Here is a 15,309-nt window from a genome sequence, read left to right on the forward strand (position 1 = left end):
CTCTCACTGTGTGGTTTGATTTTGGCCGTCATTTGGTTCATCACTGTCTAAATGTTTCTCTCCCAGCCCCATATGGCGTGCCATACGGAGCGGCTCTTCACACCGGTCAGTGTGTGTGTGTGAGTGCGTTCTCACCTTGAGGAAAGGGATGACGAAGGGTCGGAGAGGGAAGTTGGTGGCCTCTTGAAGTTTGGAGTGAAACTCCTCGATGGTGAGAGTTGAGTTCTGATGACAAACAATACAGACCAGTTACAAACCAGCACAGACACACAGGCAAATCGACAGGTCAGTTAATAAATGGACAGATCAACAGGTAGACAGACGGACAGTTGGACAGACAGATACAGACAGGCAAGTAACAAACAGGCTGGAGTAGGTAAGTATATGGACAAAATGTGATGGAAAAGAGAGACAAATCTAGAGACATACTGTCGTATAATGACAGATCTGGGAAGGATAGACAGACAATTTTACAGACAGGCAGGAAAACAGACACACAGACAGCTTTACAGAGTGACAGGGTACTGGATAACAGACAAATGTACAGACATATTGACCTATATAGAGACGTACTGACAGACAGATGTACAGGCAGATAACAGACACACAGACAGCTGTACAGAGAGACAGGGTGATGAACAAGAATATAGAGAAGTAGAGAGACAGATGGACAGACACATTTACAGACAGACAGGAAAACAAACAGACAGAGAGACAGCTTTATAGAGAAACAGGGTGATGGATAACACAAACGTAGAGACATAGTGACGATATGTAGGGAAGTGCAGACAGACAGATGGACAGACAGAATCACACGCAGGAAAACAGACAGCTGTACAGAGAGACAGGGTGAGGGACAGGAGAGGCAAATGTTGAGACATACTGACATTTACAGAGAAGTGCAGACAGACAAACAGACAGCTGTTCGGAGAGACAGGGTGATGAATTAGAATGTTGACATACTGACATGTAAAGCAGTACATACAGACAGAATTACAGACACACAGGAAAACAGACAAAAGACAGACAGCTGTACAGAGAGACAGGGTGATGGATAAGAGACATATTGATGTATATAGTGAAGTACAGACAGACAGAGAGACAGACGGTACAGACTCACCACGAGGCCGAGCACCAGGCTGCGTACACGTTCCCCGATCTCAGGTGAGATATCATTGCCGAACTGCTGCAGCGTGGTCAGGAAGCGCTTGAGTTTACAGAGCTGGCGGGCACCGCACGCCGGGGGAAGCTGCTGGGTGGGCAGCGCCGCCGTGGACGATCCGGCCGGCCCGTTGCTGAAGCCGTTGGGAGTGGACGGGGCTCCGTTCAGCGCCGTGGGCGAGTGGCTGCTTCCGTTCAGCACTGCGGACACACACATGGCGTTACCTCGACCGTCCCCTGCTTCCTCCCTCACACGCATGCTGAACAGATAACGCGCGGGCACAATGGGCAACGCTACACAGCGCCTCATCGCCTTCTGAGAGCGGCCAGCATGTGTGTGGACGGGCTTCGGACACGCTCACGATCGCACACTCACACACACACACACACACACACACACACACACACTCCGCCCAGGCGCTGGCTATAAGAGGAACTTGTTAAAGAGTGGATTAAAATAGCACGCAGGCCCGTGCTGCTCGTCTTCCTCCAGCAGGTGTGCGGCTAAATCCGGCCACCAGCTGAGAGCAGATTTGCAGGTTCTGGGTTTGAAGGCCAGAAGAGAGTCCGCACCCGTGCTCGTCCCTCCGCTCCCCTGTCCCGTCCCTTCGTTTTCCCTTCAGGAAGGAAGGAGGGAAGGAAGGAGGAAAACACCTTGTCTTACGTTACAGTGGAAAAACTGATGTCACCCCGGCATGTGTGTTTGGCTCTGCAGAATTTTAGCCATGATACTAGTTTAATGGGTTAATCAAATTTATAAATGTTTACTATTTATTACTAAGGAACGTAAGACATTCATAATTTTGTGTGCTTTAATAGTATGCTAAAGCTACAAAGCTAATATTTTAAATAATTTTTTACTTAAAAAATGAGTGTGTCGTTAGCTATTTTAGCATGGCTGTGCTCTTCCTTAGGCTTGAGCTAACTGCTAATTAGCCAGGTAGCGATCGTGCTTAGATAGCGGAGGGCTTTGTGTTGCCTTTCCAAACAGTATGTCGCTCTGTGTGATGTAATACACACTTTTTAAAAGCTAATAATTAGCTTGTTTGGTGCTTAACTCTAGTGTATGTATATGTGTGTGTGTGTGTGTGCTGTAGAGTTAGCGTTCTCTTATTCCTCCCTCACCCCCTGTGTTTCATTTCTCTGTTCCAGGCTGCACACATGTGACTGAATCATGTGACGGCGCACTTGTGCTCTGCTTTTAGTGGCGAGCGGCGAGCGCGACAGGTGAAACAACACAGCCAGCAACTTCTATATAGGGTAGAGAGATGCGCCGGGCCCTGTTAGCCAGATACACCCGGCATCGTCTCGGCCAGTAAACACACCTCCCAGTGCCAGCGCCTGGGACAATGAACACACACACACACACACACACACACACACACACACACACACACACTGCTAACTATGTACTGGGTGCATACCATGGTACAGTGAGATTTACCCTCCTGAAATGAACGTTTCTTGTTTAGTGTGCGCAATCCCAGAATTCCATTACTCAGACCAGACGAGCCAAGCGAACTCTTGCTTGGTTCTAGGACCGAATATGAGCTAACTGAGAGTAATTCAGTGAATTAAGGTCCATTAGGGAGAATTTTTAGCTGCCACTGATTTAATTTAATAGCTGCTTATTTGTTGGCCACTAAACTGTCTTGCTAGTTAGCCTTCAGCAAAAATAAGTCATATGTTTAGCACTTTAAATAATTCTGTTAGTATTTCCGGAGCCATCCTGATGTTATCTGATTAGCAAAAGTAATCACCCAGTAAAGCAGACCCGCGATGACCCAGAACAGGATAAAGCGGCGGTAAAACAGACACTCAATGAATGAATGACATATAATGACAGTAAAGGATTTTGAACGCAGTACATGTGACATTTTCTGGTTTGAATGCGGTCCCGAATTATGCGGTCCCTCGTTGTATCGCTCTTCCCTACCCTGACCTAAAGAGACATGTGCAGTACCTAACCACTTCTTTTCCCCTGCATGAGGCATGTTCGCACGGATCATTATTTCATACAAAGAGTCACGCACTGATCTCCGTTATTCCCCGTCTCTGTGCATGCGCCATCGACCAGCCAACAGAGGCTGCACTGCATCGGCAATAAGACGTAGCCAATCACGTCTTGGCGGTTGATAGCAGAGCTCGAGAACGGAATGTAGCTAGGGCGTGTTCGCGTACATATAGGTGCACTTACTTGTTGTGGGTGTGAATGAAGCGTTGCGATTGGTGACCTGGCTCACTGCAGGTGGCGGAGGTGGCATGGTGGGTGGAGTCGACCTGGATTGGGTTTTCACATCAGCTGGTGAATCAGGCATTGTTCCAACTTTAGGTTCAGTGCTTCCTACAAACAATAGAAAAAAATCTTAACAAATAATATCTTAAGATGCAAAGCATGTACCTCACTCACTTACTCAATCACATTTAGCAACCTGAGCGTTATTTCACAAGAGGGAACTGTCAGCAGTGTGAAGCTAGCAAGTGATTCGCTAAAATCATTTGTGAGTTCAGGCCACAGGGCATGCTGGGATAAGACAGGGCCTTCCTGAACTATTGCCACAAACAGGCTAATTTAATAATACAGTAGATTTTATACACATGGTAGCAATGAGCGTAACCAAAACATCCAGATATGTTTCACCATACAGTGAATAGCCTGCAGGTGCATATCTTGTACAGCTAAATTGCTAGTTCTGTCACATATCGCTACATTCCAGAGCTACTCTAATGGACGTCTCCTGTAAAGCCTATGAAAGGTTGAGATATGGAGGGCGTGTAGAAGCCGCTGCGAGTAAATACAGTCCCATGTCTGTAGGAAACATTGCGTAGCACCTGTTCTCCTGCTCAGCTGCTGCTGACGGGATCCCTCGTCGCCCCCCTGCGAGTCCTCACATTGCCATCGGTGTCCTAGACCCATTCCCTAATTGCCCCCCCAAACCACCCTTACAGGAGCTTGACAGTCAGTGACAAGTGCAGCTGGATCTGCTGCTGTCCATCACTGAGTTTATATCCATCACAACACACACACATCTTTATCACAGTTTACAGACACTTAACATCTACACCCGTGACGTGATGGGGTTTACAGCCCGTCCGGTTCTGCCTCAAACCGCCATCGCCAACCGCGTCCATCACAGGCTTTACAGTTCACGTCAATCTTACGCTCGGTATTACAGAGGAACCGTCCATCACAGAGACTGCATCTGTTATAAAGTGCATCTTTGTTCCAGGTGTACTGCTGTTAAATAGACTGTGTCGTACCGTCCAGACAACAAAGCAGCCGTCCATCACATCCTTCATCCATCACAGTCTACCTACATAACAGACTCTACATCTATCACAGCTTCTATATCCATCACAGTCTACCTACATAACAGACTCTACATCTATCACAGCTTCTATATCCATCACAGTCTACCTACATAACAGACTCTACATCTATCACAGCTTCTACATCTATCACAGTCTACCTACATAACAGACTCTACATCTATCACAGCTTCTACATCTATCAGTCTACCTACATAACAGACTCTACATCTATCACAGCTTCTACATCTATCAGTCTACCTACATAACAGACTCTACATCTATCACAGTCTACCTACATAACAGACTCTACATCTATCACAGTCTACCTACATAACAGACTCTACATCTATCACAGCTTCTACATCTATCAGTCTACCTACATAACAGACTCTACATCTATCACAGCTTCTACATCTATCACAGTCTACCTACATAACAGACTCTACATCTATCACAGCTTCTACATCTATCACAGTCTACCTACATCACAGTCTACCTACATCAGTCTACATCCATCAGCCTACATCCATCAGTCTACCTCTATCACAGTCTACCTACACAACAGTGTACCTACATAAGAGTCTATATCCATCACAGTCTACCTACATAAGAGTCTATATCCATCACAGTCTACCTACATAACAAGTCTACATCCATCACACTCTACCTACATAAGTCTACCTACATAACAGACTCTACATCTATCACAGCTTCTACATCTATCAGTCTACCTACATCACAGTCGACCTACATAACAGTGTACCTAAATAACAGAGTCTATATCCATCACAGTCGACCTACATAACAGTGTACCTAAATAACAGAGTCTATATCCATCAGTCTACCTACATAACAGTGTACCTACATAAAAGAGTCTATATCCATCACAGTCGACCTACATAACAGTGTACCTAAATAACAGAGTCTATATCCATCAGTCTACCTACATAACAGTGTACCTACATAAAAGAGTCTATATCCATCACAGTCTACCTGCATAACAGAGCCTATATCCATCACAGTCTACCTACATAACAGTCTACCTGCACAACAGAGTCTATATCCATCACTCTACCTAAATCACAGAGTCTATGTCTGATTAGAATAATTCTAGCCAGCTGACATATACTCCAGGGTCGCAGCCTCCTGCAGATACATTAATGACGTCAGGGTGGCAGTGAGAGGCGTTGGAGGAATATTTGGGTAAAAACCGAGAGCAACATCCAGGTTTAGCTTTAAACACCAACTCTATAAAACCAGTCATGCATCGGCTTCCTGTTCCTGTTATTTTTGTAAGGCAACCCTTGAAACAATATACCTATTCCACCTGGGTACCATTGCTAATAAGCTTACACTTCTCCTGTCTGAGCTCGGGGAGCACAGTTACTATAAAGACCGTCTTTCAGACCAAGTATCTGTTCCACACTCCGTCATCAAACAGACAGCACGTTGATCTAGCTAGCAGATCCGTCTGCCTACGCTAGCGCTAGCGTGTATCATAAAACCGTCTGCCCCCGGCCACGAGTCCAGTCCATATTGGAGAAATATTTACACAGATGGCCTCGCTATTAGAGCTTCTGAGCAGACAGATTCCTGTACGTTTTGTGTTTGTACAATATGCTGGAGCAATTATTCCGGGGATGCTAAGAGCGCTCGAGAGTGTGTACAATCATGTGTGTGATAGACTCTCCTTGACTGGGCGCCTCTTGTCCAGGTCCTGTCACTCACAGTGGATCAGCTGCCCTGTGCCCCGCTCGCCTGTCCCCTGTCCCCTTCCACCAGGTCATCTAGGCCTCTCGCAAACACACACACACGCCTGGACCATGTGGTGTGGTCATCCAAGCCATGTTCAGAAACACAGCACCCCCCCCCCCCTTCCCACACACACACACACCCACAATCAGCTCCCAGCCCTGCTCTCCTATCAGCAGAACTGTCAAGTGCAAAAATAACCAAACACACAGGGTCACAGCCAAATCGCTAACAGGCAGATAATTGGTGCTCGACCTTACAGGGAGGACAGCTGCTCCTGGCTGGCAGGATACAAAGGAAGGTTCCTGGAGGGGTAGACAGGGGGCACTCGACACACCGAAAAATGCAAAGTGGCAGTCGGGATGCAAAGAGTCTCAGTTTTTACAACTTAAGAGTCACGACTCAAATAATTAATGAATCATAAAGCCTTAGTGATTCACCTGGTCGAAGGAACCACCCAGGACCCAAAGTGCACTGCTGACAGCTCTATGCAGTCTATAAAGGGCAACGAAACACACTTCCTACACTGGGTACCAACCCTTCACAGGGGTATATAACACTGAATTAGGGTTATTTGGGGGCAGGGAAGGGGGTAATATCTATGTATGACCACTTTTTGCAAGATAAAAGTGCAAAAAGTGCGTTAGTGATTCACATTGATGCCCCGGGCAGTAAACAGAACAGATGTTAGAGTTAATGCCCTCGCTGATGAAAATAGCCGTGGGCTCTTGTACAGTACGTGTGTAGTGGAGAGCTTTGGGGATTAGCATTCTCAGTGTCGTGGCCAAATGTAGGCAGGTAAGGTCAGACTACTGTGTTTACCCACAGGCCAATCGGCAGGAATGATTAAGAAGAGTTAATTAACGCTACTAGATAACGTTTGGTCACTTGGTTTGGTTTAGCTTCTAAATATAAATTAGTTGTGTTTTAAGCCTCAGGCGTCATCGGGCTCCCGGTGAGACCCTCGCCAGGTGTGACCGACGAAGCTCCCTGCGTTAATCAGGACTTAATTTGCTCCTCGGGGGGCGTCTTCGGCGCCGACCGCTGCGTCCTCTCCCGAGGGAATCCTGGAGCGTCCGAGGCCGAAGGACGCAGTCGTCTGTCCTGCGCTGCCCAGTCTGCACCTACTGTGGGATTACAGACAGCTGTTTAATCTGACCGGCACACGCGCTCGCGCAGGCGAGGATCAGCGACCATCTGTGCTCCCAGTGTAAGCGGGGACAGGAAGACTCTCACAAGAAAAGTAGGATCCCTTCGCAGGGAGATGAGCATCTGGACGAAGCCGCCAATCATCTGCTTATTCGATTAGCCCTTTCTGGAACCGACCCAGCAGACCTGGGGATGTGCACACACGAAGATGAGATCCAGGCGAACTAGACTTTCTGGAGATTCCTCAAAATTCCTTGGTGATGATGAGACATGGTGAAGTAACCAACAGCAATCTGGTGGCTAAAACAGGCCAATTCGAGGTTTCAGTCTGGCGCCTAGACTGGGCGCGCGCGGTTTGTAATTCAGCCGCCGTTTTTGGGACCTTTACAGGTTGGCACATGCGCTTTTACTAAAAAAAGGAGCCAAAAATAAAGCAGGATACGCCGCCATTCTGCTTTGGTACCTCTGACTTCCACTCAAACAAACATGCCCCTTCCTCCTAACTGTCTCTTCTTCCTCACCATATGGATTCTCTTCCACCCCCCTCCCTCGTTCTCCTTTGCTCTCGCTCGCTCTCTGTAATTCCCCCAGTCTCCAGGAATGCTGTTGTTTTTAATTTCTCCCAGCTGCTCTGGCACCATGCCCGACCGCCTGCCTTTCCACATCTGCTCCCCATCATGCCCCGCGAACACGGGCAGCGCATCAAAACAGCAGGATCCTGCCTCAGCCATCTTCCAGACTGACACCGGGTACCCCTGATTCCATTCGTAAACCCCCCACCCACACACACATACACACATGCACACATAGTGGTGGAGCTTTTGCAGCAATTTTATAATTCTGTTTGGCGGACCTGAGGTTTTACATAAGGGGAACCGCCCAGGATCCAAAATGCAGTGCTGGTTGAGTTGAGATCCCTGCAGTCTATAAAAGGCAACGAAAGGCACTGGGTACCAGCCCTCACCGGGGGCATGTGACACTGAATTAGGGTTATTCTGAAGGAGGGAGGGTAAAGTGTTGCAAACACCAAGGGGCAATTCAGACGCACCAATTGAGCTACCATGATATCTTCCTGGACCAGTACAGTATGGTCACACTTTATTTATGTACGCAGACTCCACACATAACACATGGAGGGTTTGTTTGTCCACCAACGTGGCTGAAAGCTGCGCATCGTCTCCAGCTGTTCATCTATCCTTGATAAAGATGGAGCAAACCGTACATCTGCGCGCACGTACCCGGCTGAACCTCCGCGAGGCCGAATCGTCGCCCTCAGCTGAGTAAATACGTTTAGCAAAAATAAACATCCAGATAGCAACCGATGCCTTTTTAATCAAAAGCCGAACAGACCCCGGGGCCGGCGGGAACTGTATGTGTGTGAAACGGGGCCTCCGAGACAGCTGATGTGTGTGAGAAAGAATGCCGGGGTCACGCACTGCAACGCGAATGTAAGACGGCGGTACAGTGAAACACGGGAAAAAAACACGACGTGGACCCACAATGCTTTGCAAGAGCCGAGCCTGGAAACACGGGCTGAATAGGGTGCCGGTCAATCATGGGGCAACATGCACACCTGCTTTTACAGGAAGATGATATAGAGTAGCAAATCAGACTGCGTGCTTTTTAAAAGACGGAAGGAGGAACCGGAACACCTGATTGAAAGCTAAAAAAACACAAAGACCTGTCCAGCAGCAATACCCAACTTGCACACTTGACTCACTGATTCACTAAATCACTAGCCAGTCTACCTTTATAGGTTTTTGGAAGGTGGAAAGAAACCTAAAACCCAGAAGAGACCCAGGCAGACACAGAGAACATGGAGAACAATATTCCGGAAACACTGTCCATGGTGGAAATAAACCTGAACAAAACAGTACAAAAAGTATCACACTCAACTTCACTGAATCACTAGCCAGTCTACCTTCTATATGTGTTTGGAAGGTGGAAAGGAAAACTAATACCCAGTAGAAACCCAGGCAGACACGGAGAACAGTATTCATGGTGGAAACAAACCTGGACAAAATAGTACAAAAAGTATCACAGTTGACTCACTGATTCATTGATTCACTGACTCACTGAATTGCTAGCCAGTCTACCCTCTAGCCTTTGCTCATACTGGCCAGGATTGCGGTGGGTCCGGTGCCACAAGGAAACACTGGACAGGGCAATTCACACATGCCTATCCGTCCACCTACACCCAGGGGCAATTAAAAGCAGCAAACTGATTCATTGATTCACTGACTCACTGATTCACTGAATCGCTAGCCAGTCCACCCTCTGAATATGTTTTTGGAAGGTAAAAAAAACCCTAAACCCCAGTAGAAACTCAGGCAGACGGAGAACATGCAACATGCAAAATAACTTAGACAGTAACCAGAGGCGAGAACCTGTGTTACTATGTGACTTCATAATATTCATATTATGAACTTAAAAAGAAAAAGGAATGGAGATATATGAATTTAAGTGATGAAAAATTATGTTGATTCGATTTGTATTGAGGCGCTTTGTGTTCCGAGTGGTTTTTAATCCTTGATTTTTTTTAATGTAGCCTGAATATTATAATGCCGGAGTCGTTTACAAGGACTACATGCTTTTTTTTAAAATCACAGCGCAGTTGCGTTCCCATCCCTTCGCTGTATCTGATATCTGTTCTCATTCTAATGCTTTCTCCACCATCTGTTCCCCGCATGAAGACCGGCGGCTGAAGGCAGCTAGTACGACTGGAGACAGAGAGAGAGAGAGAGAGAACGGGAGAGAAAACTTCCTTTTCTGATTTTTTTCCCAGCAGCTGCTAATAAAATCCAGATGTTGTGTGTGCGATCCTTCCCAGCACCTCTTCCTTCACTCATCCCGCCTCCCTCCGGCCGAGTCGTTCCTAAATAAAGGAAAGTATTTGTGACGTTCGTGCCAAGAACAGCTCCCCGAACCGGCCCATCTGGAGAGTGTTAGGACGGCACCGGGCGCTCGTTACGGACTCGGGGAAGACGCGCTACACAGACGCGCCCTCGGTCACGACTGGATTCTTGTTTTCTATTCTGCCCTGCAAACAAAGTGCCGATCGAACAGCGACGCTGCATTAAAAACAAGTCTTACATCAAATAAAATGTTCATATTTACTTTTCTGTATGTAAAATGAAGCATTGTGGCTGTTCAAGTCTTTATATAGTGGCCGACTGGGTCCAGATCTGGAGCTCTGGAGTTCTAATCTCAGCCGTGCTATCAGCCGACCGGTGGCTACACAGACACATCATAACTGCTTGATCCTGATGTGGTAAACGTTGGGTCCAGAGCCTGTTTTAGAACAAGTGAGTGCAAGACTGGAGTAGCAGCCCATTTAACAGCATTACTGAGTCACTCAAAATTAAATTTAAAGAGTATCCAGTCAACCAAATGACATCTTTCTAGGGATGGGAGGCTGGGAGGGTTAAACCTGGTTCCCTAAAGTCGTGCAGCATACTGAACTCTGTGTGTTTGTGTATCTTAAGGCCTGCCATTCAGTCTCCAACAAACAGCTCTTACACACCTGAGCATCAATAACTCATTAGAAACACACACACACACCACCACACACACAGCACAGCAGTCACTCGGGGGCCGACTGTACCGCGGGCGCACCAACACATCTGCCGAGCAACACACAGCAAGGGGGGGGGTTGAACGATGTGAAGACCTGAGCTGAACACTAAACACCTGAACAAAGGACGAGAGACATAAAGAGAAGCAAAAGCAAACTGGTGATGTCGAAACTTTCAGGGTCAAAACGTGCCAACAGTGTTCAGAAAACTGCAGTAAAGGAGACGTGAAGACGTGCCGACATGATTTCTGTTCTTTAGTTGATTAGGCGGCACATGAATCTGACCAGACACAGTGCAAAAATAAAGCAGGCGGCACTTTTACTGTACTGTACAGATACTGTACTAGCAAACAATTAAATTCTACAATGAACAATAAAATTATATTTGTATTTCTTTATACCCCAGCTTGTTTGGAAGGAGACAAGAGGGTTAAGCGGCTCAGTGTATACTGCATAGTGCACTCAGTATATACTGTAGCGTCGCTCTAGGGGCCCGGCACAGGCTTTACCCAGAAAGCCTTGCGGCAGTGGTGTCTAAGCTCACCGTAGCCGTGTATCCCGTTGTTGGGAGTGGGGTGGCTGCGGTGAGGGTTGGGTAAGTAGCTTAAATGTTTGTCTGTTGTATGAATGTATGTGTGTATGAATGGGTGTCTGTCCCTAAACCACTGAATGAACTGCCAAAGGCAGCTCACTCGCAGCCCCGACGCTCTCCTTCCTACTCGCCGGCGCCACAATACTTCATACTGGTCCCCATAGTAGTATGCACTATAGTGTCTAGTATGTGACAAAAGAAAATACCAATGTAATGTCAAAACTGACCATATTAAATGATGGGATGCAATATATCACTAGTATAGCTCTGGTTGCGTACTGGAAATTTTTTGCCGGAGTCATCCAGGTATCATTTTGGTCACATACTGTACACTGCATTAACTACATAATACACTATTTTGAACACAGCTCAAGTATTTATGGATTAAAGTTATTAACAATTAGTCTTTTGTTTAAATCAAAACATGACAAATGTGTTCGATTTGCTACAGATGCTTAAAATATGAGAAATGTCTGAACTCTGCTTCCGCTCCGATCTCTTACTCCGCGATCCGTAACGAGCTTGTACGTCAGAGGTTCAGATCGTCTGCCACAGTTGGCAGCGCTGGCCCTGGTTTTCCCTAAACGCCCATATTACCGAAATTACTGGGGAAACCGGTGCCAAAAAGCATCCACAATTGGACTGTGTTTACGCTCGGCTCTTCCACAAACGAGCTCCCCGATCAAAACACCTGCAGCTTCACCCAACACCAATTAGCTCATCAAGCTTTTAATTACTCTGTTAATTGCGCGCAGGCAGCGAGAGGGGCGGCTGGGGAATTAGGAACGGGGCCCTCCAGAGGAGCCGCCTTGACAATCCTGACAAACAAAGAGGAGCGTGTGCCAAGCAAAACGACGCCCGTTTCTCTCTCACACATACACACACACACGTTTATACGTTCAGAGAAAAAACACCCGCCCGCCGTCTGTCACTGCACTTGTGCTGGCTGTGATGTCACTTCCTGTCACACGGGTCAGCGCTACCTGGTGGTACGTGGAGAGTTCTGTTTCTCTGTTTCTCCCTCGCCTCGCTCGCTTTCTCGCTTTATCTCTCCCTTCCTCCTGAGAGCTCGGTGGAGGATTGGTATCCAGGAAACCGAGGCACTGCCTCACTTCCTGTATGACAGGTGTGTAACGTGGGGCCTCGCAGCTGCTCTTCCTCCTCTATCTACTCTCAGTGTCCAGCTGCAGTCCAGTGTTACTGGTGTTTGCTTTGCCTCTCGCGTCACCGCGGCCTGCTGATTTATGATGCACAAAAGAGTCACACACACACACACACACACACACACACACACACACACACACACACACACACACACACACACACACACACAGAGCAGCTGTCCATCTCACAACGTTCTGCTTTTTTATTTTGCTGGAACGATCCTTCCTCTCGCCTGCTCTCACGCTTTTCCCAAGGAACATCTCTCAAACACACTTCCGCAAACGTCCTCCCTCTAACTACACAGAGTTTCAGTATCGTGACACATCACGTTGTAGGATGGCACAGCGAGATGGCGACTACAGATGGGTTTCCCCAAAGCTTAAATCCTTTCAACTATTAAATACATCCTGCTAGGTTTATTTTTCCTACATACAGTATGAATAAATGTGATGGAGACCTTCTGCGGATCTGGGTACTAACCCGGCGCAAGATTTACAACCATGAAGCTTTCCACATGGCGCTGCCCTTCACAAAGAAGAGAGAACTCTTCCCGGGGCCCCCACCAGTGTCTCCGGGTACGGGGATCTGACCCCGACTGCCTTTCGATCGGCCGGGGGCGAAGGAAGGCCATCACCACACCCATCCCTTAGGACCAACTGACCCATGATCAACCGCTGTTCACATGGAACCCTTCTCCACCTAGGCCTTCAAAGCTCTCGTTTGAATATCTGCTACTACCACCAAGATCTGCACCCGGGTCCGCACCCAAGGCTTCTGTGCCACCGCAGCGGCCCGATGCTCCAGCTCCATCCATTTTCAGGGCTAGTTGATTCGGCAGGTGAGTTGTTACACACTCCTTAGCAGATTCCGACTTCCATGGCCACCATCCTGCTGTCTCTATAAAACGACACCTTTTCTGGGGTCTGGCAAGTACGAAAACCTGAGAGGAAACGTCAACAGTTTGAGAAATTGATGGAATTCCAAGACTGCTATGACATACGTCACTTACAAGCATATGTCAACTTTTGACTTTAAAGAATTTCCAGACTGCTGACCCCCCAAATAAAAAGGTTTAATAAATCCTCTGTCCTTAAGAAAATGGTATTATTAAGAGTATTATTTTCTCTTTTTCATCTCCAGCTCTCGTAAACATCCACTTCACTTGTGATAAATCTTTTAGCTTTCTCCATGATGACTCAGTCCCCAGAGTCTTAACCATATTTTGGTTAACCATCTTAGGTCTTAACCATCAAGGAAACAAAAGCCGAGCCTCGTCTCGGGAATCCCGCTCGGTCCGCGCCCGATCCGTCTTCCTTCTGGAGGGTTCTAGATACTGAAATCGTTTCAGCCTGGTATAAACCCGACGTCCTTCGGCTGTGTCCTGAACGGCAGAACAATACGTTATCAGTGTCGGGGTTCAGATTAGAGCGGGGAGCTGGGATCTGTGAGGGATGGAGGGGATCGGGCTTCTGTTTCCACTGATAACGAGGCTTTCATTTGCACACGTAGACCAGCGAGAGAGAGAGAGAGAGAGAGAGAGAGATTCCTCTTACATCCTTCCAAACAGACTTATTTAAATAAACGAATGTCTGATTGCACCTACTGGAAAGACAACACAAGCAGCCATTGATCATGTCCAGGTCACACGATCATTTTAAATGATTTCCAGAAAAATCCAAGAGCCAAGCAGGGGAGTAAATATAGCACTTCCCGCTGGTCATTTAGGGTTTGATTATAATGAACCAGTAAGTGTGAGGGGTTCCTCAGAACTGCTGCAGTTACGACCACTGCTGCCTGATGCCGCCTGCACAGAGACGGGGGATAACGGGGATCACCATGTCACTCACCATGCGCTATACGGATCTCCCAAAAAACCCGAGTCATGCAAGGAAAAATAAGCGACTTTTGGGAGAAAAAATAAGGCAAGTATAATAATAATAATATAAAAATTGCAATACTTTAGATCTGTGTTGCCAAACTTCAAATAAAAGTAAATTGAACATGTATGAACTGTATGTACCGAGTGAACGATTCTAAATCCTAGTAAAACCTAAACAGCTGGCAACCCTGCACCTCATACAAGTTCATGATTGTTTTATTAGAGAGTCACATGACGACAATTAAAATATTAAAGACGACACGTCCCCCGGCCTGCCGTTCTCTCGCTAGGATATTCCAATACTATTTGTTTTGCTAAATGCTCATCCAGATAGCAAAGCCGGTCGAAACGGCCATCTGCAGCTTCAGTGATTGTCAAGTCACACTGAAGAACATTGTGTGTGTGTGTGTGTGTGTGTCTGTGTGTGTACTTAAAACCTGATCCCCATCTGGAGGCAGCACAGAATGAACCCATGGGCAAGAGAGATAGAGAGAAAGAGAGAGCGAGAGAGTAATCATTGTTTATTAGTAAGACAGCAGCAATTTGAACCTTCACTGTTCTATTCAACTGCACCAATGCTGGGATTATTCCAGATGTTTCCAAGGACTCACCCTGGTATCTCTGTTACCTTGCATCTGTATGACCGACAGTATGTGGAAACCTGACCATCAGTTTTGTCCCACTTGCAGCTTTCTGTGAGAAGAGAGATAAGCTATTGATTACCTG

General features: G+C 47.0%; 1 protein-coding gene across 3 annotated transcripts in view; it reads right to left on the bottom strand.

Moving 5' to 3' along the window:
- The window catches only part of cbfa2t3 (CBFA2/RUNX1 partner transcriptional co-repressor 3), an 87,340-nt gene that overhangs the window by 13,115 nt on the left and 58,916 nt on the right, over positions 1 to 15,309 (bottom strand). For all 3 annotated transcript variants that reach the window (XM_062989381.1, XM_062989379.1, XM_062989380.1), the window contains 3 exons: positions 3,359 to 3,505; positions 1,121 to 1,362; positions 136 to 225 (listed from right to left, as the gene is read on the bottom strand). In XM_062989381.1, coding sequence (XP_062845451.1) covers positions 136 to 225; positions 1,121 to 1,362; positions 3,359 to 3,479 — 453 coding nt within the window. In that variant the 5' untranslated portion in view covers positions 3,480 to 3,505. The remainder of the gene's footprint in view (positions 1 to 135; positions 226 to 1,120; positions 1,363 to 3,358; positions 3,506 to 15,309) is intronic.

Source organism: Trichomycterus rosablanca, chromosome 27 (genome assembly GCF_030014385.1).
Source record: "Trichomycterus rosablanca isolate fTriRos1 chromosome 27, fTriRos1.hap1, whole genome shotgun sequence".
Taxonomy (NCBI): Eukaryota; Metazoa; Chordata; class Actinopteri; order Siluriformes; family Trichomycteridae; genus Trichomycterus; species Trichomycterus rosablanca.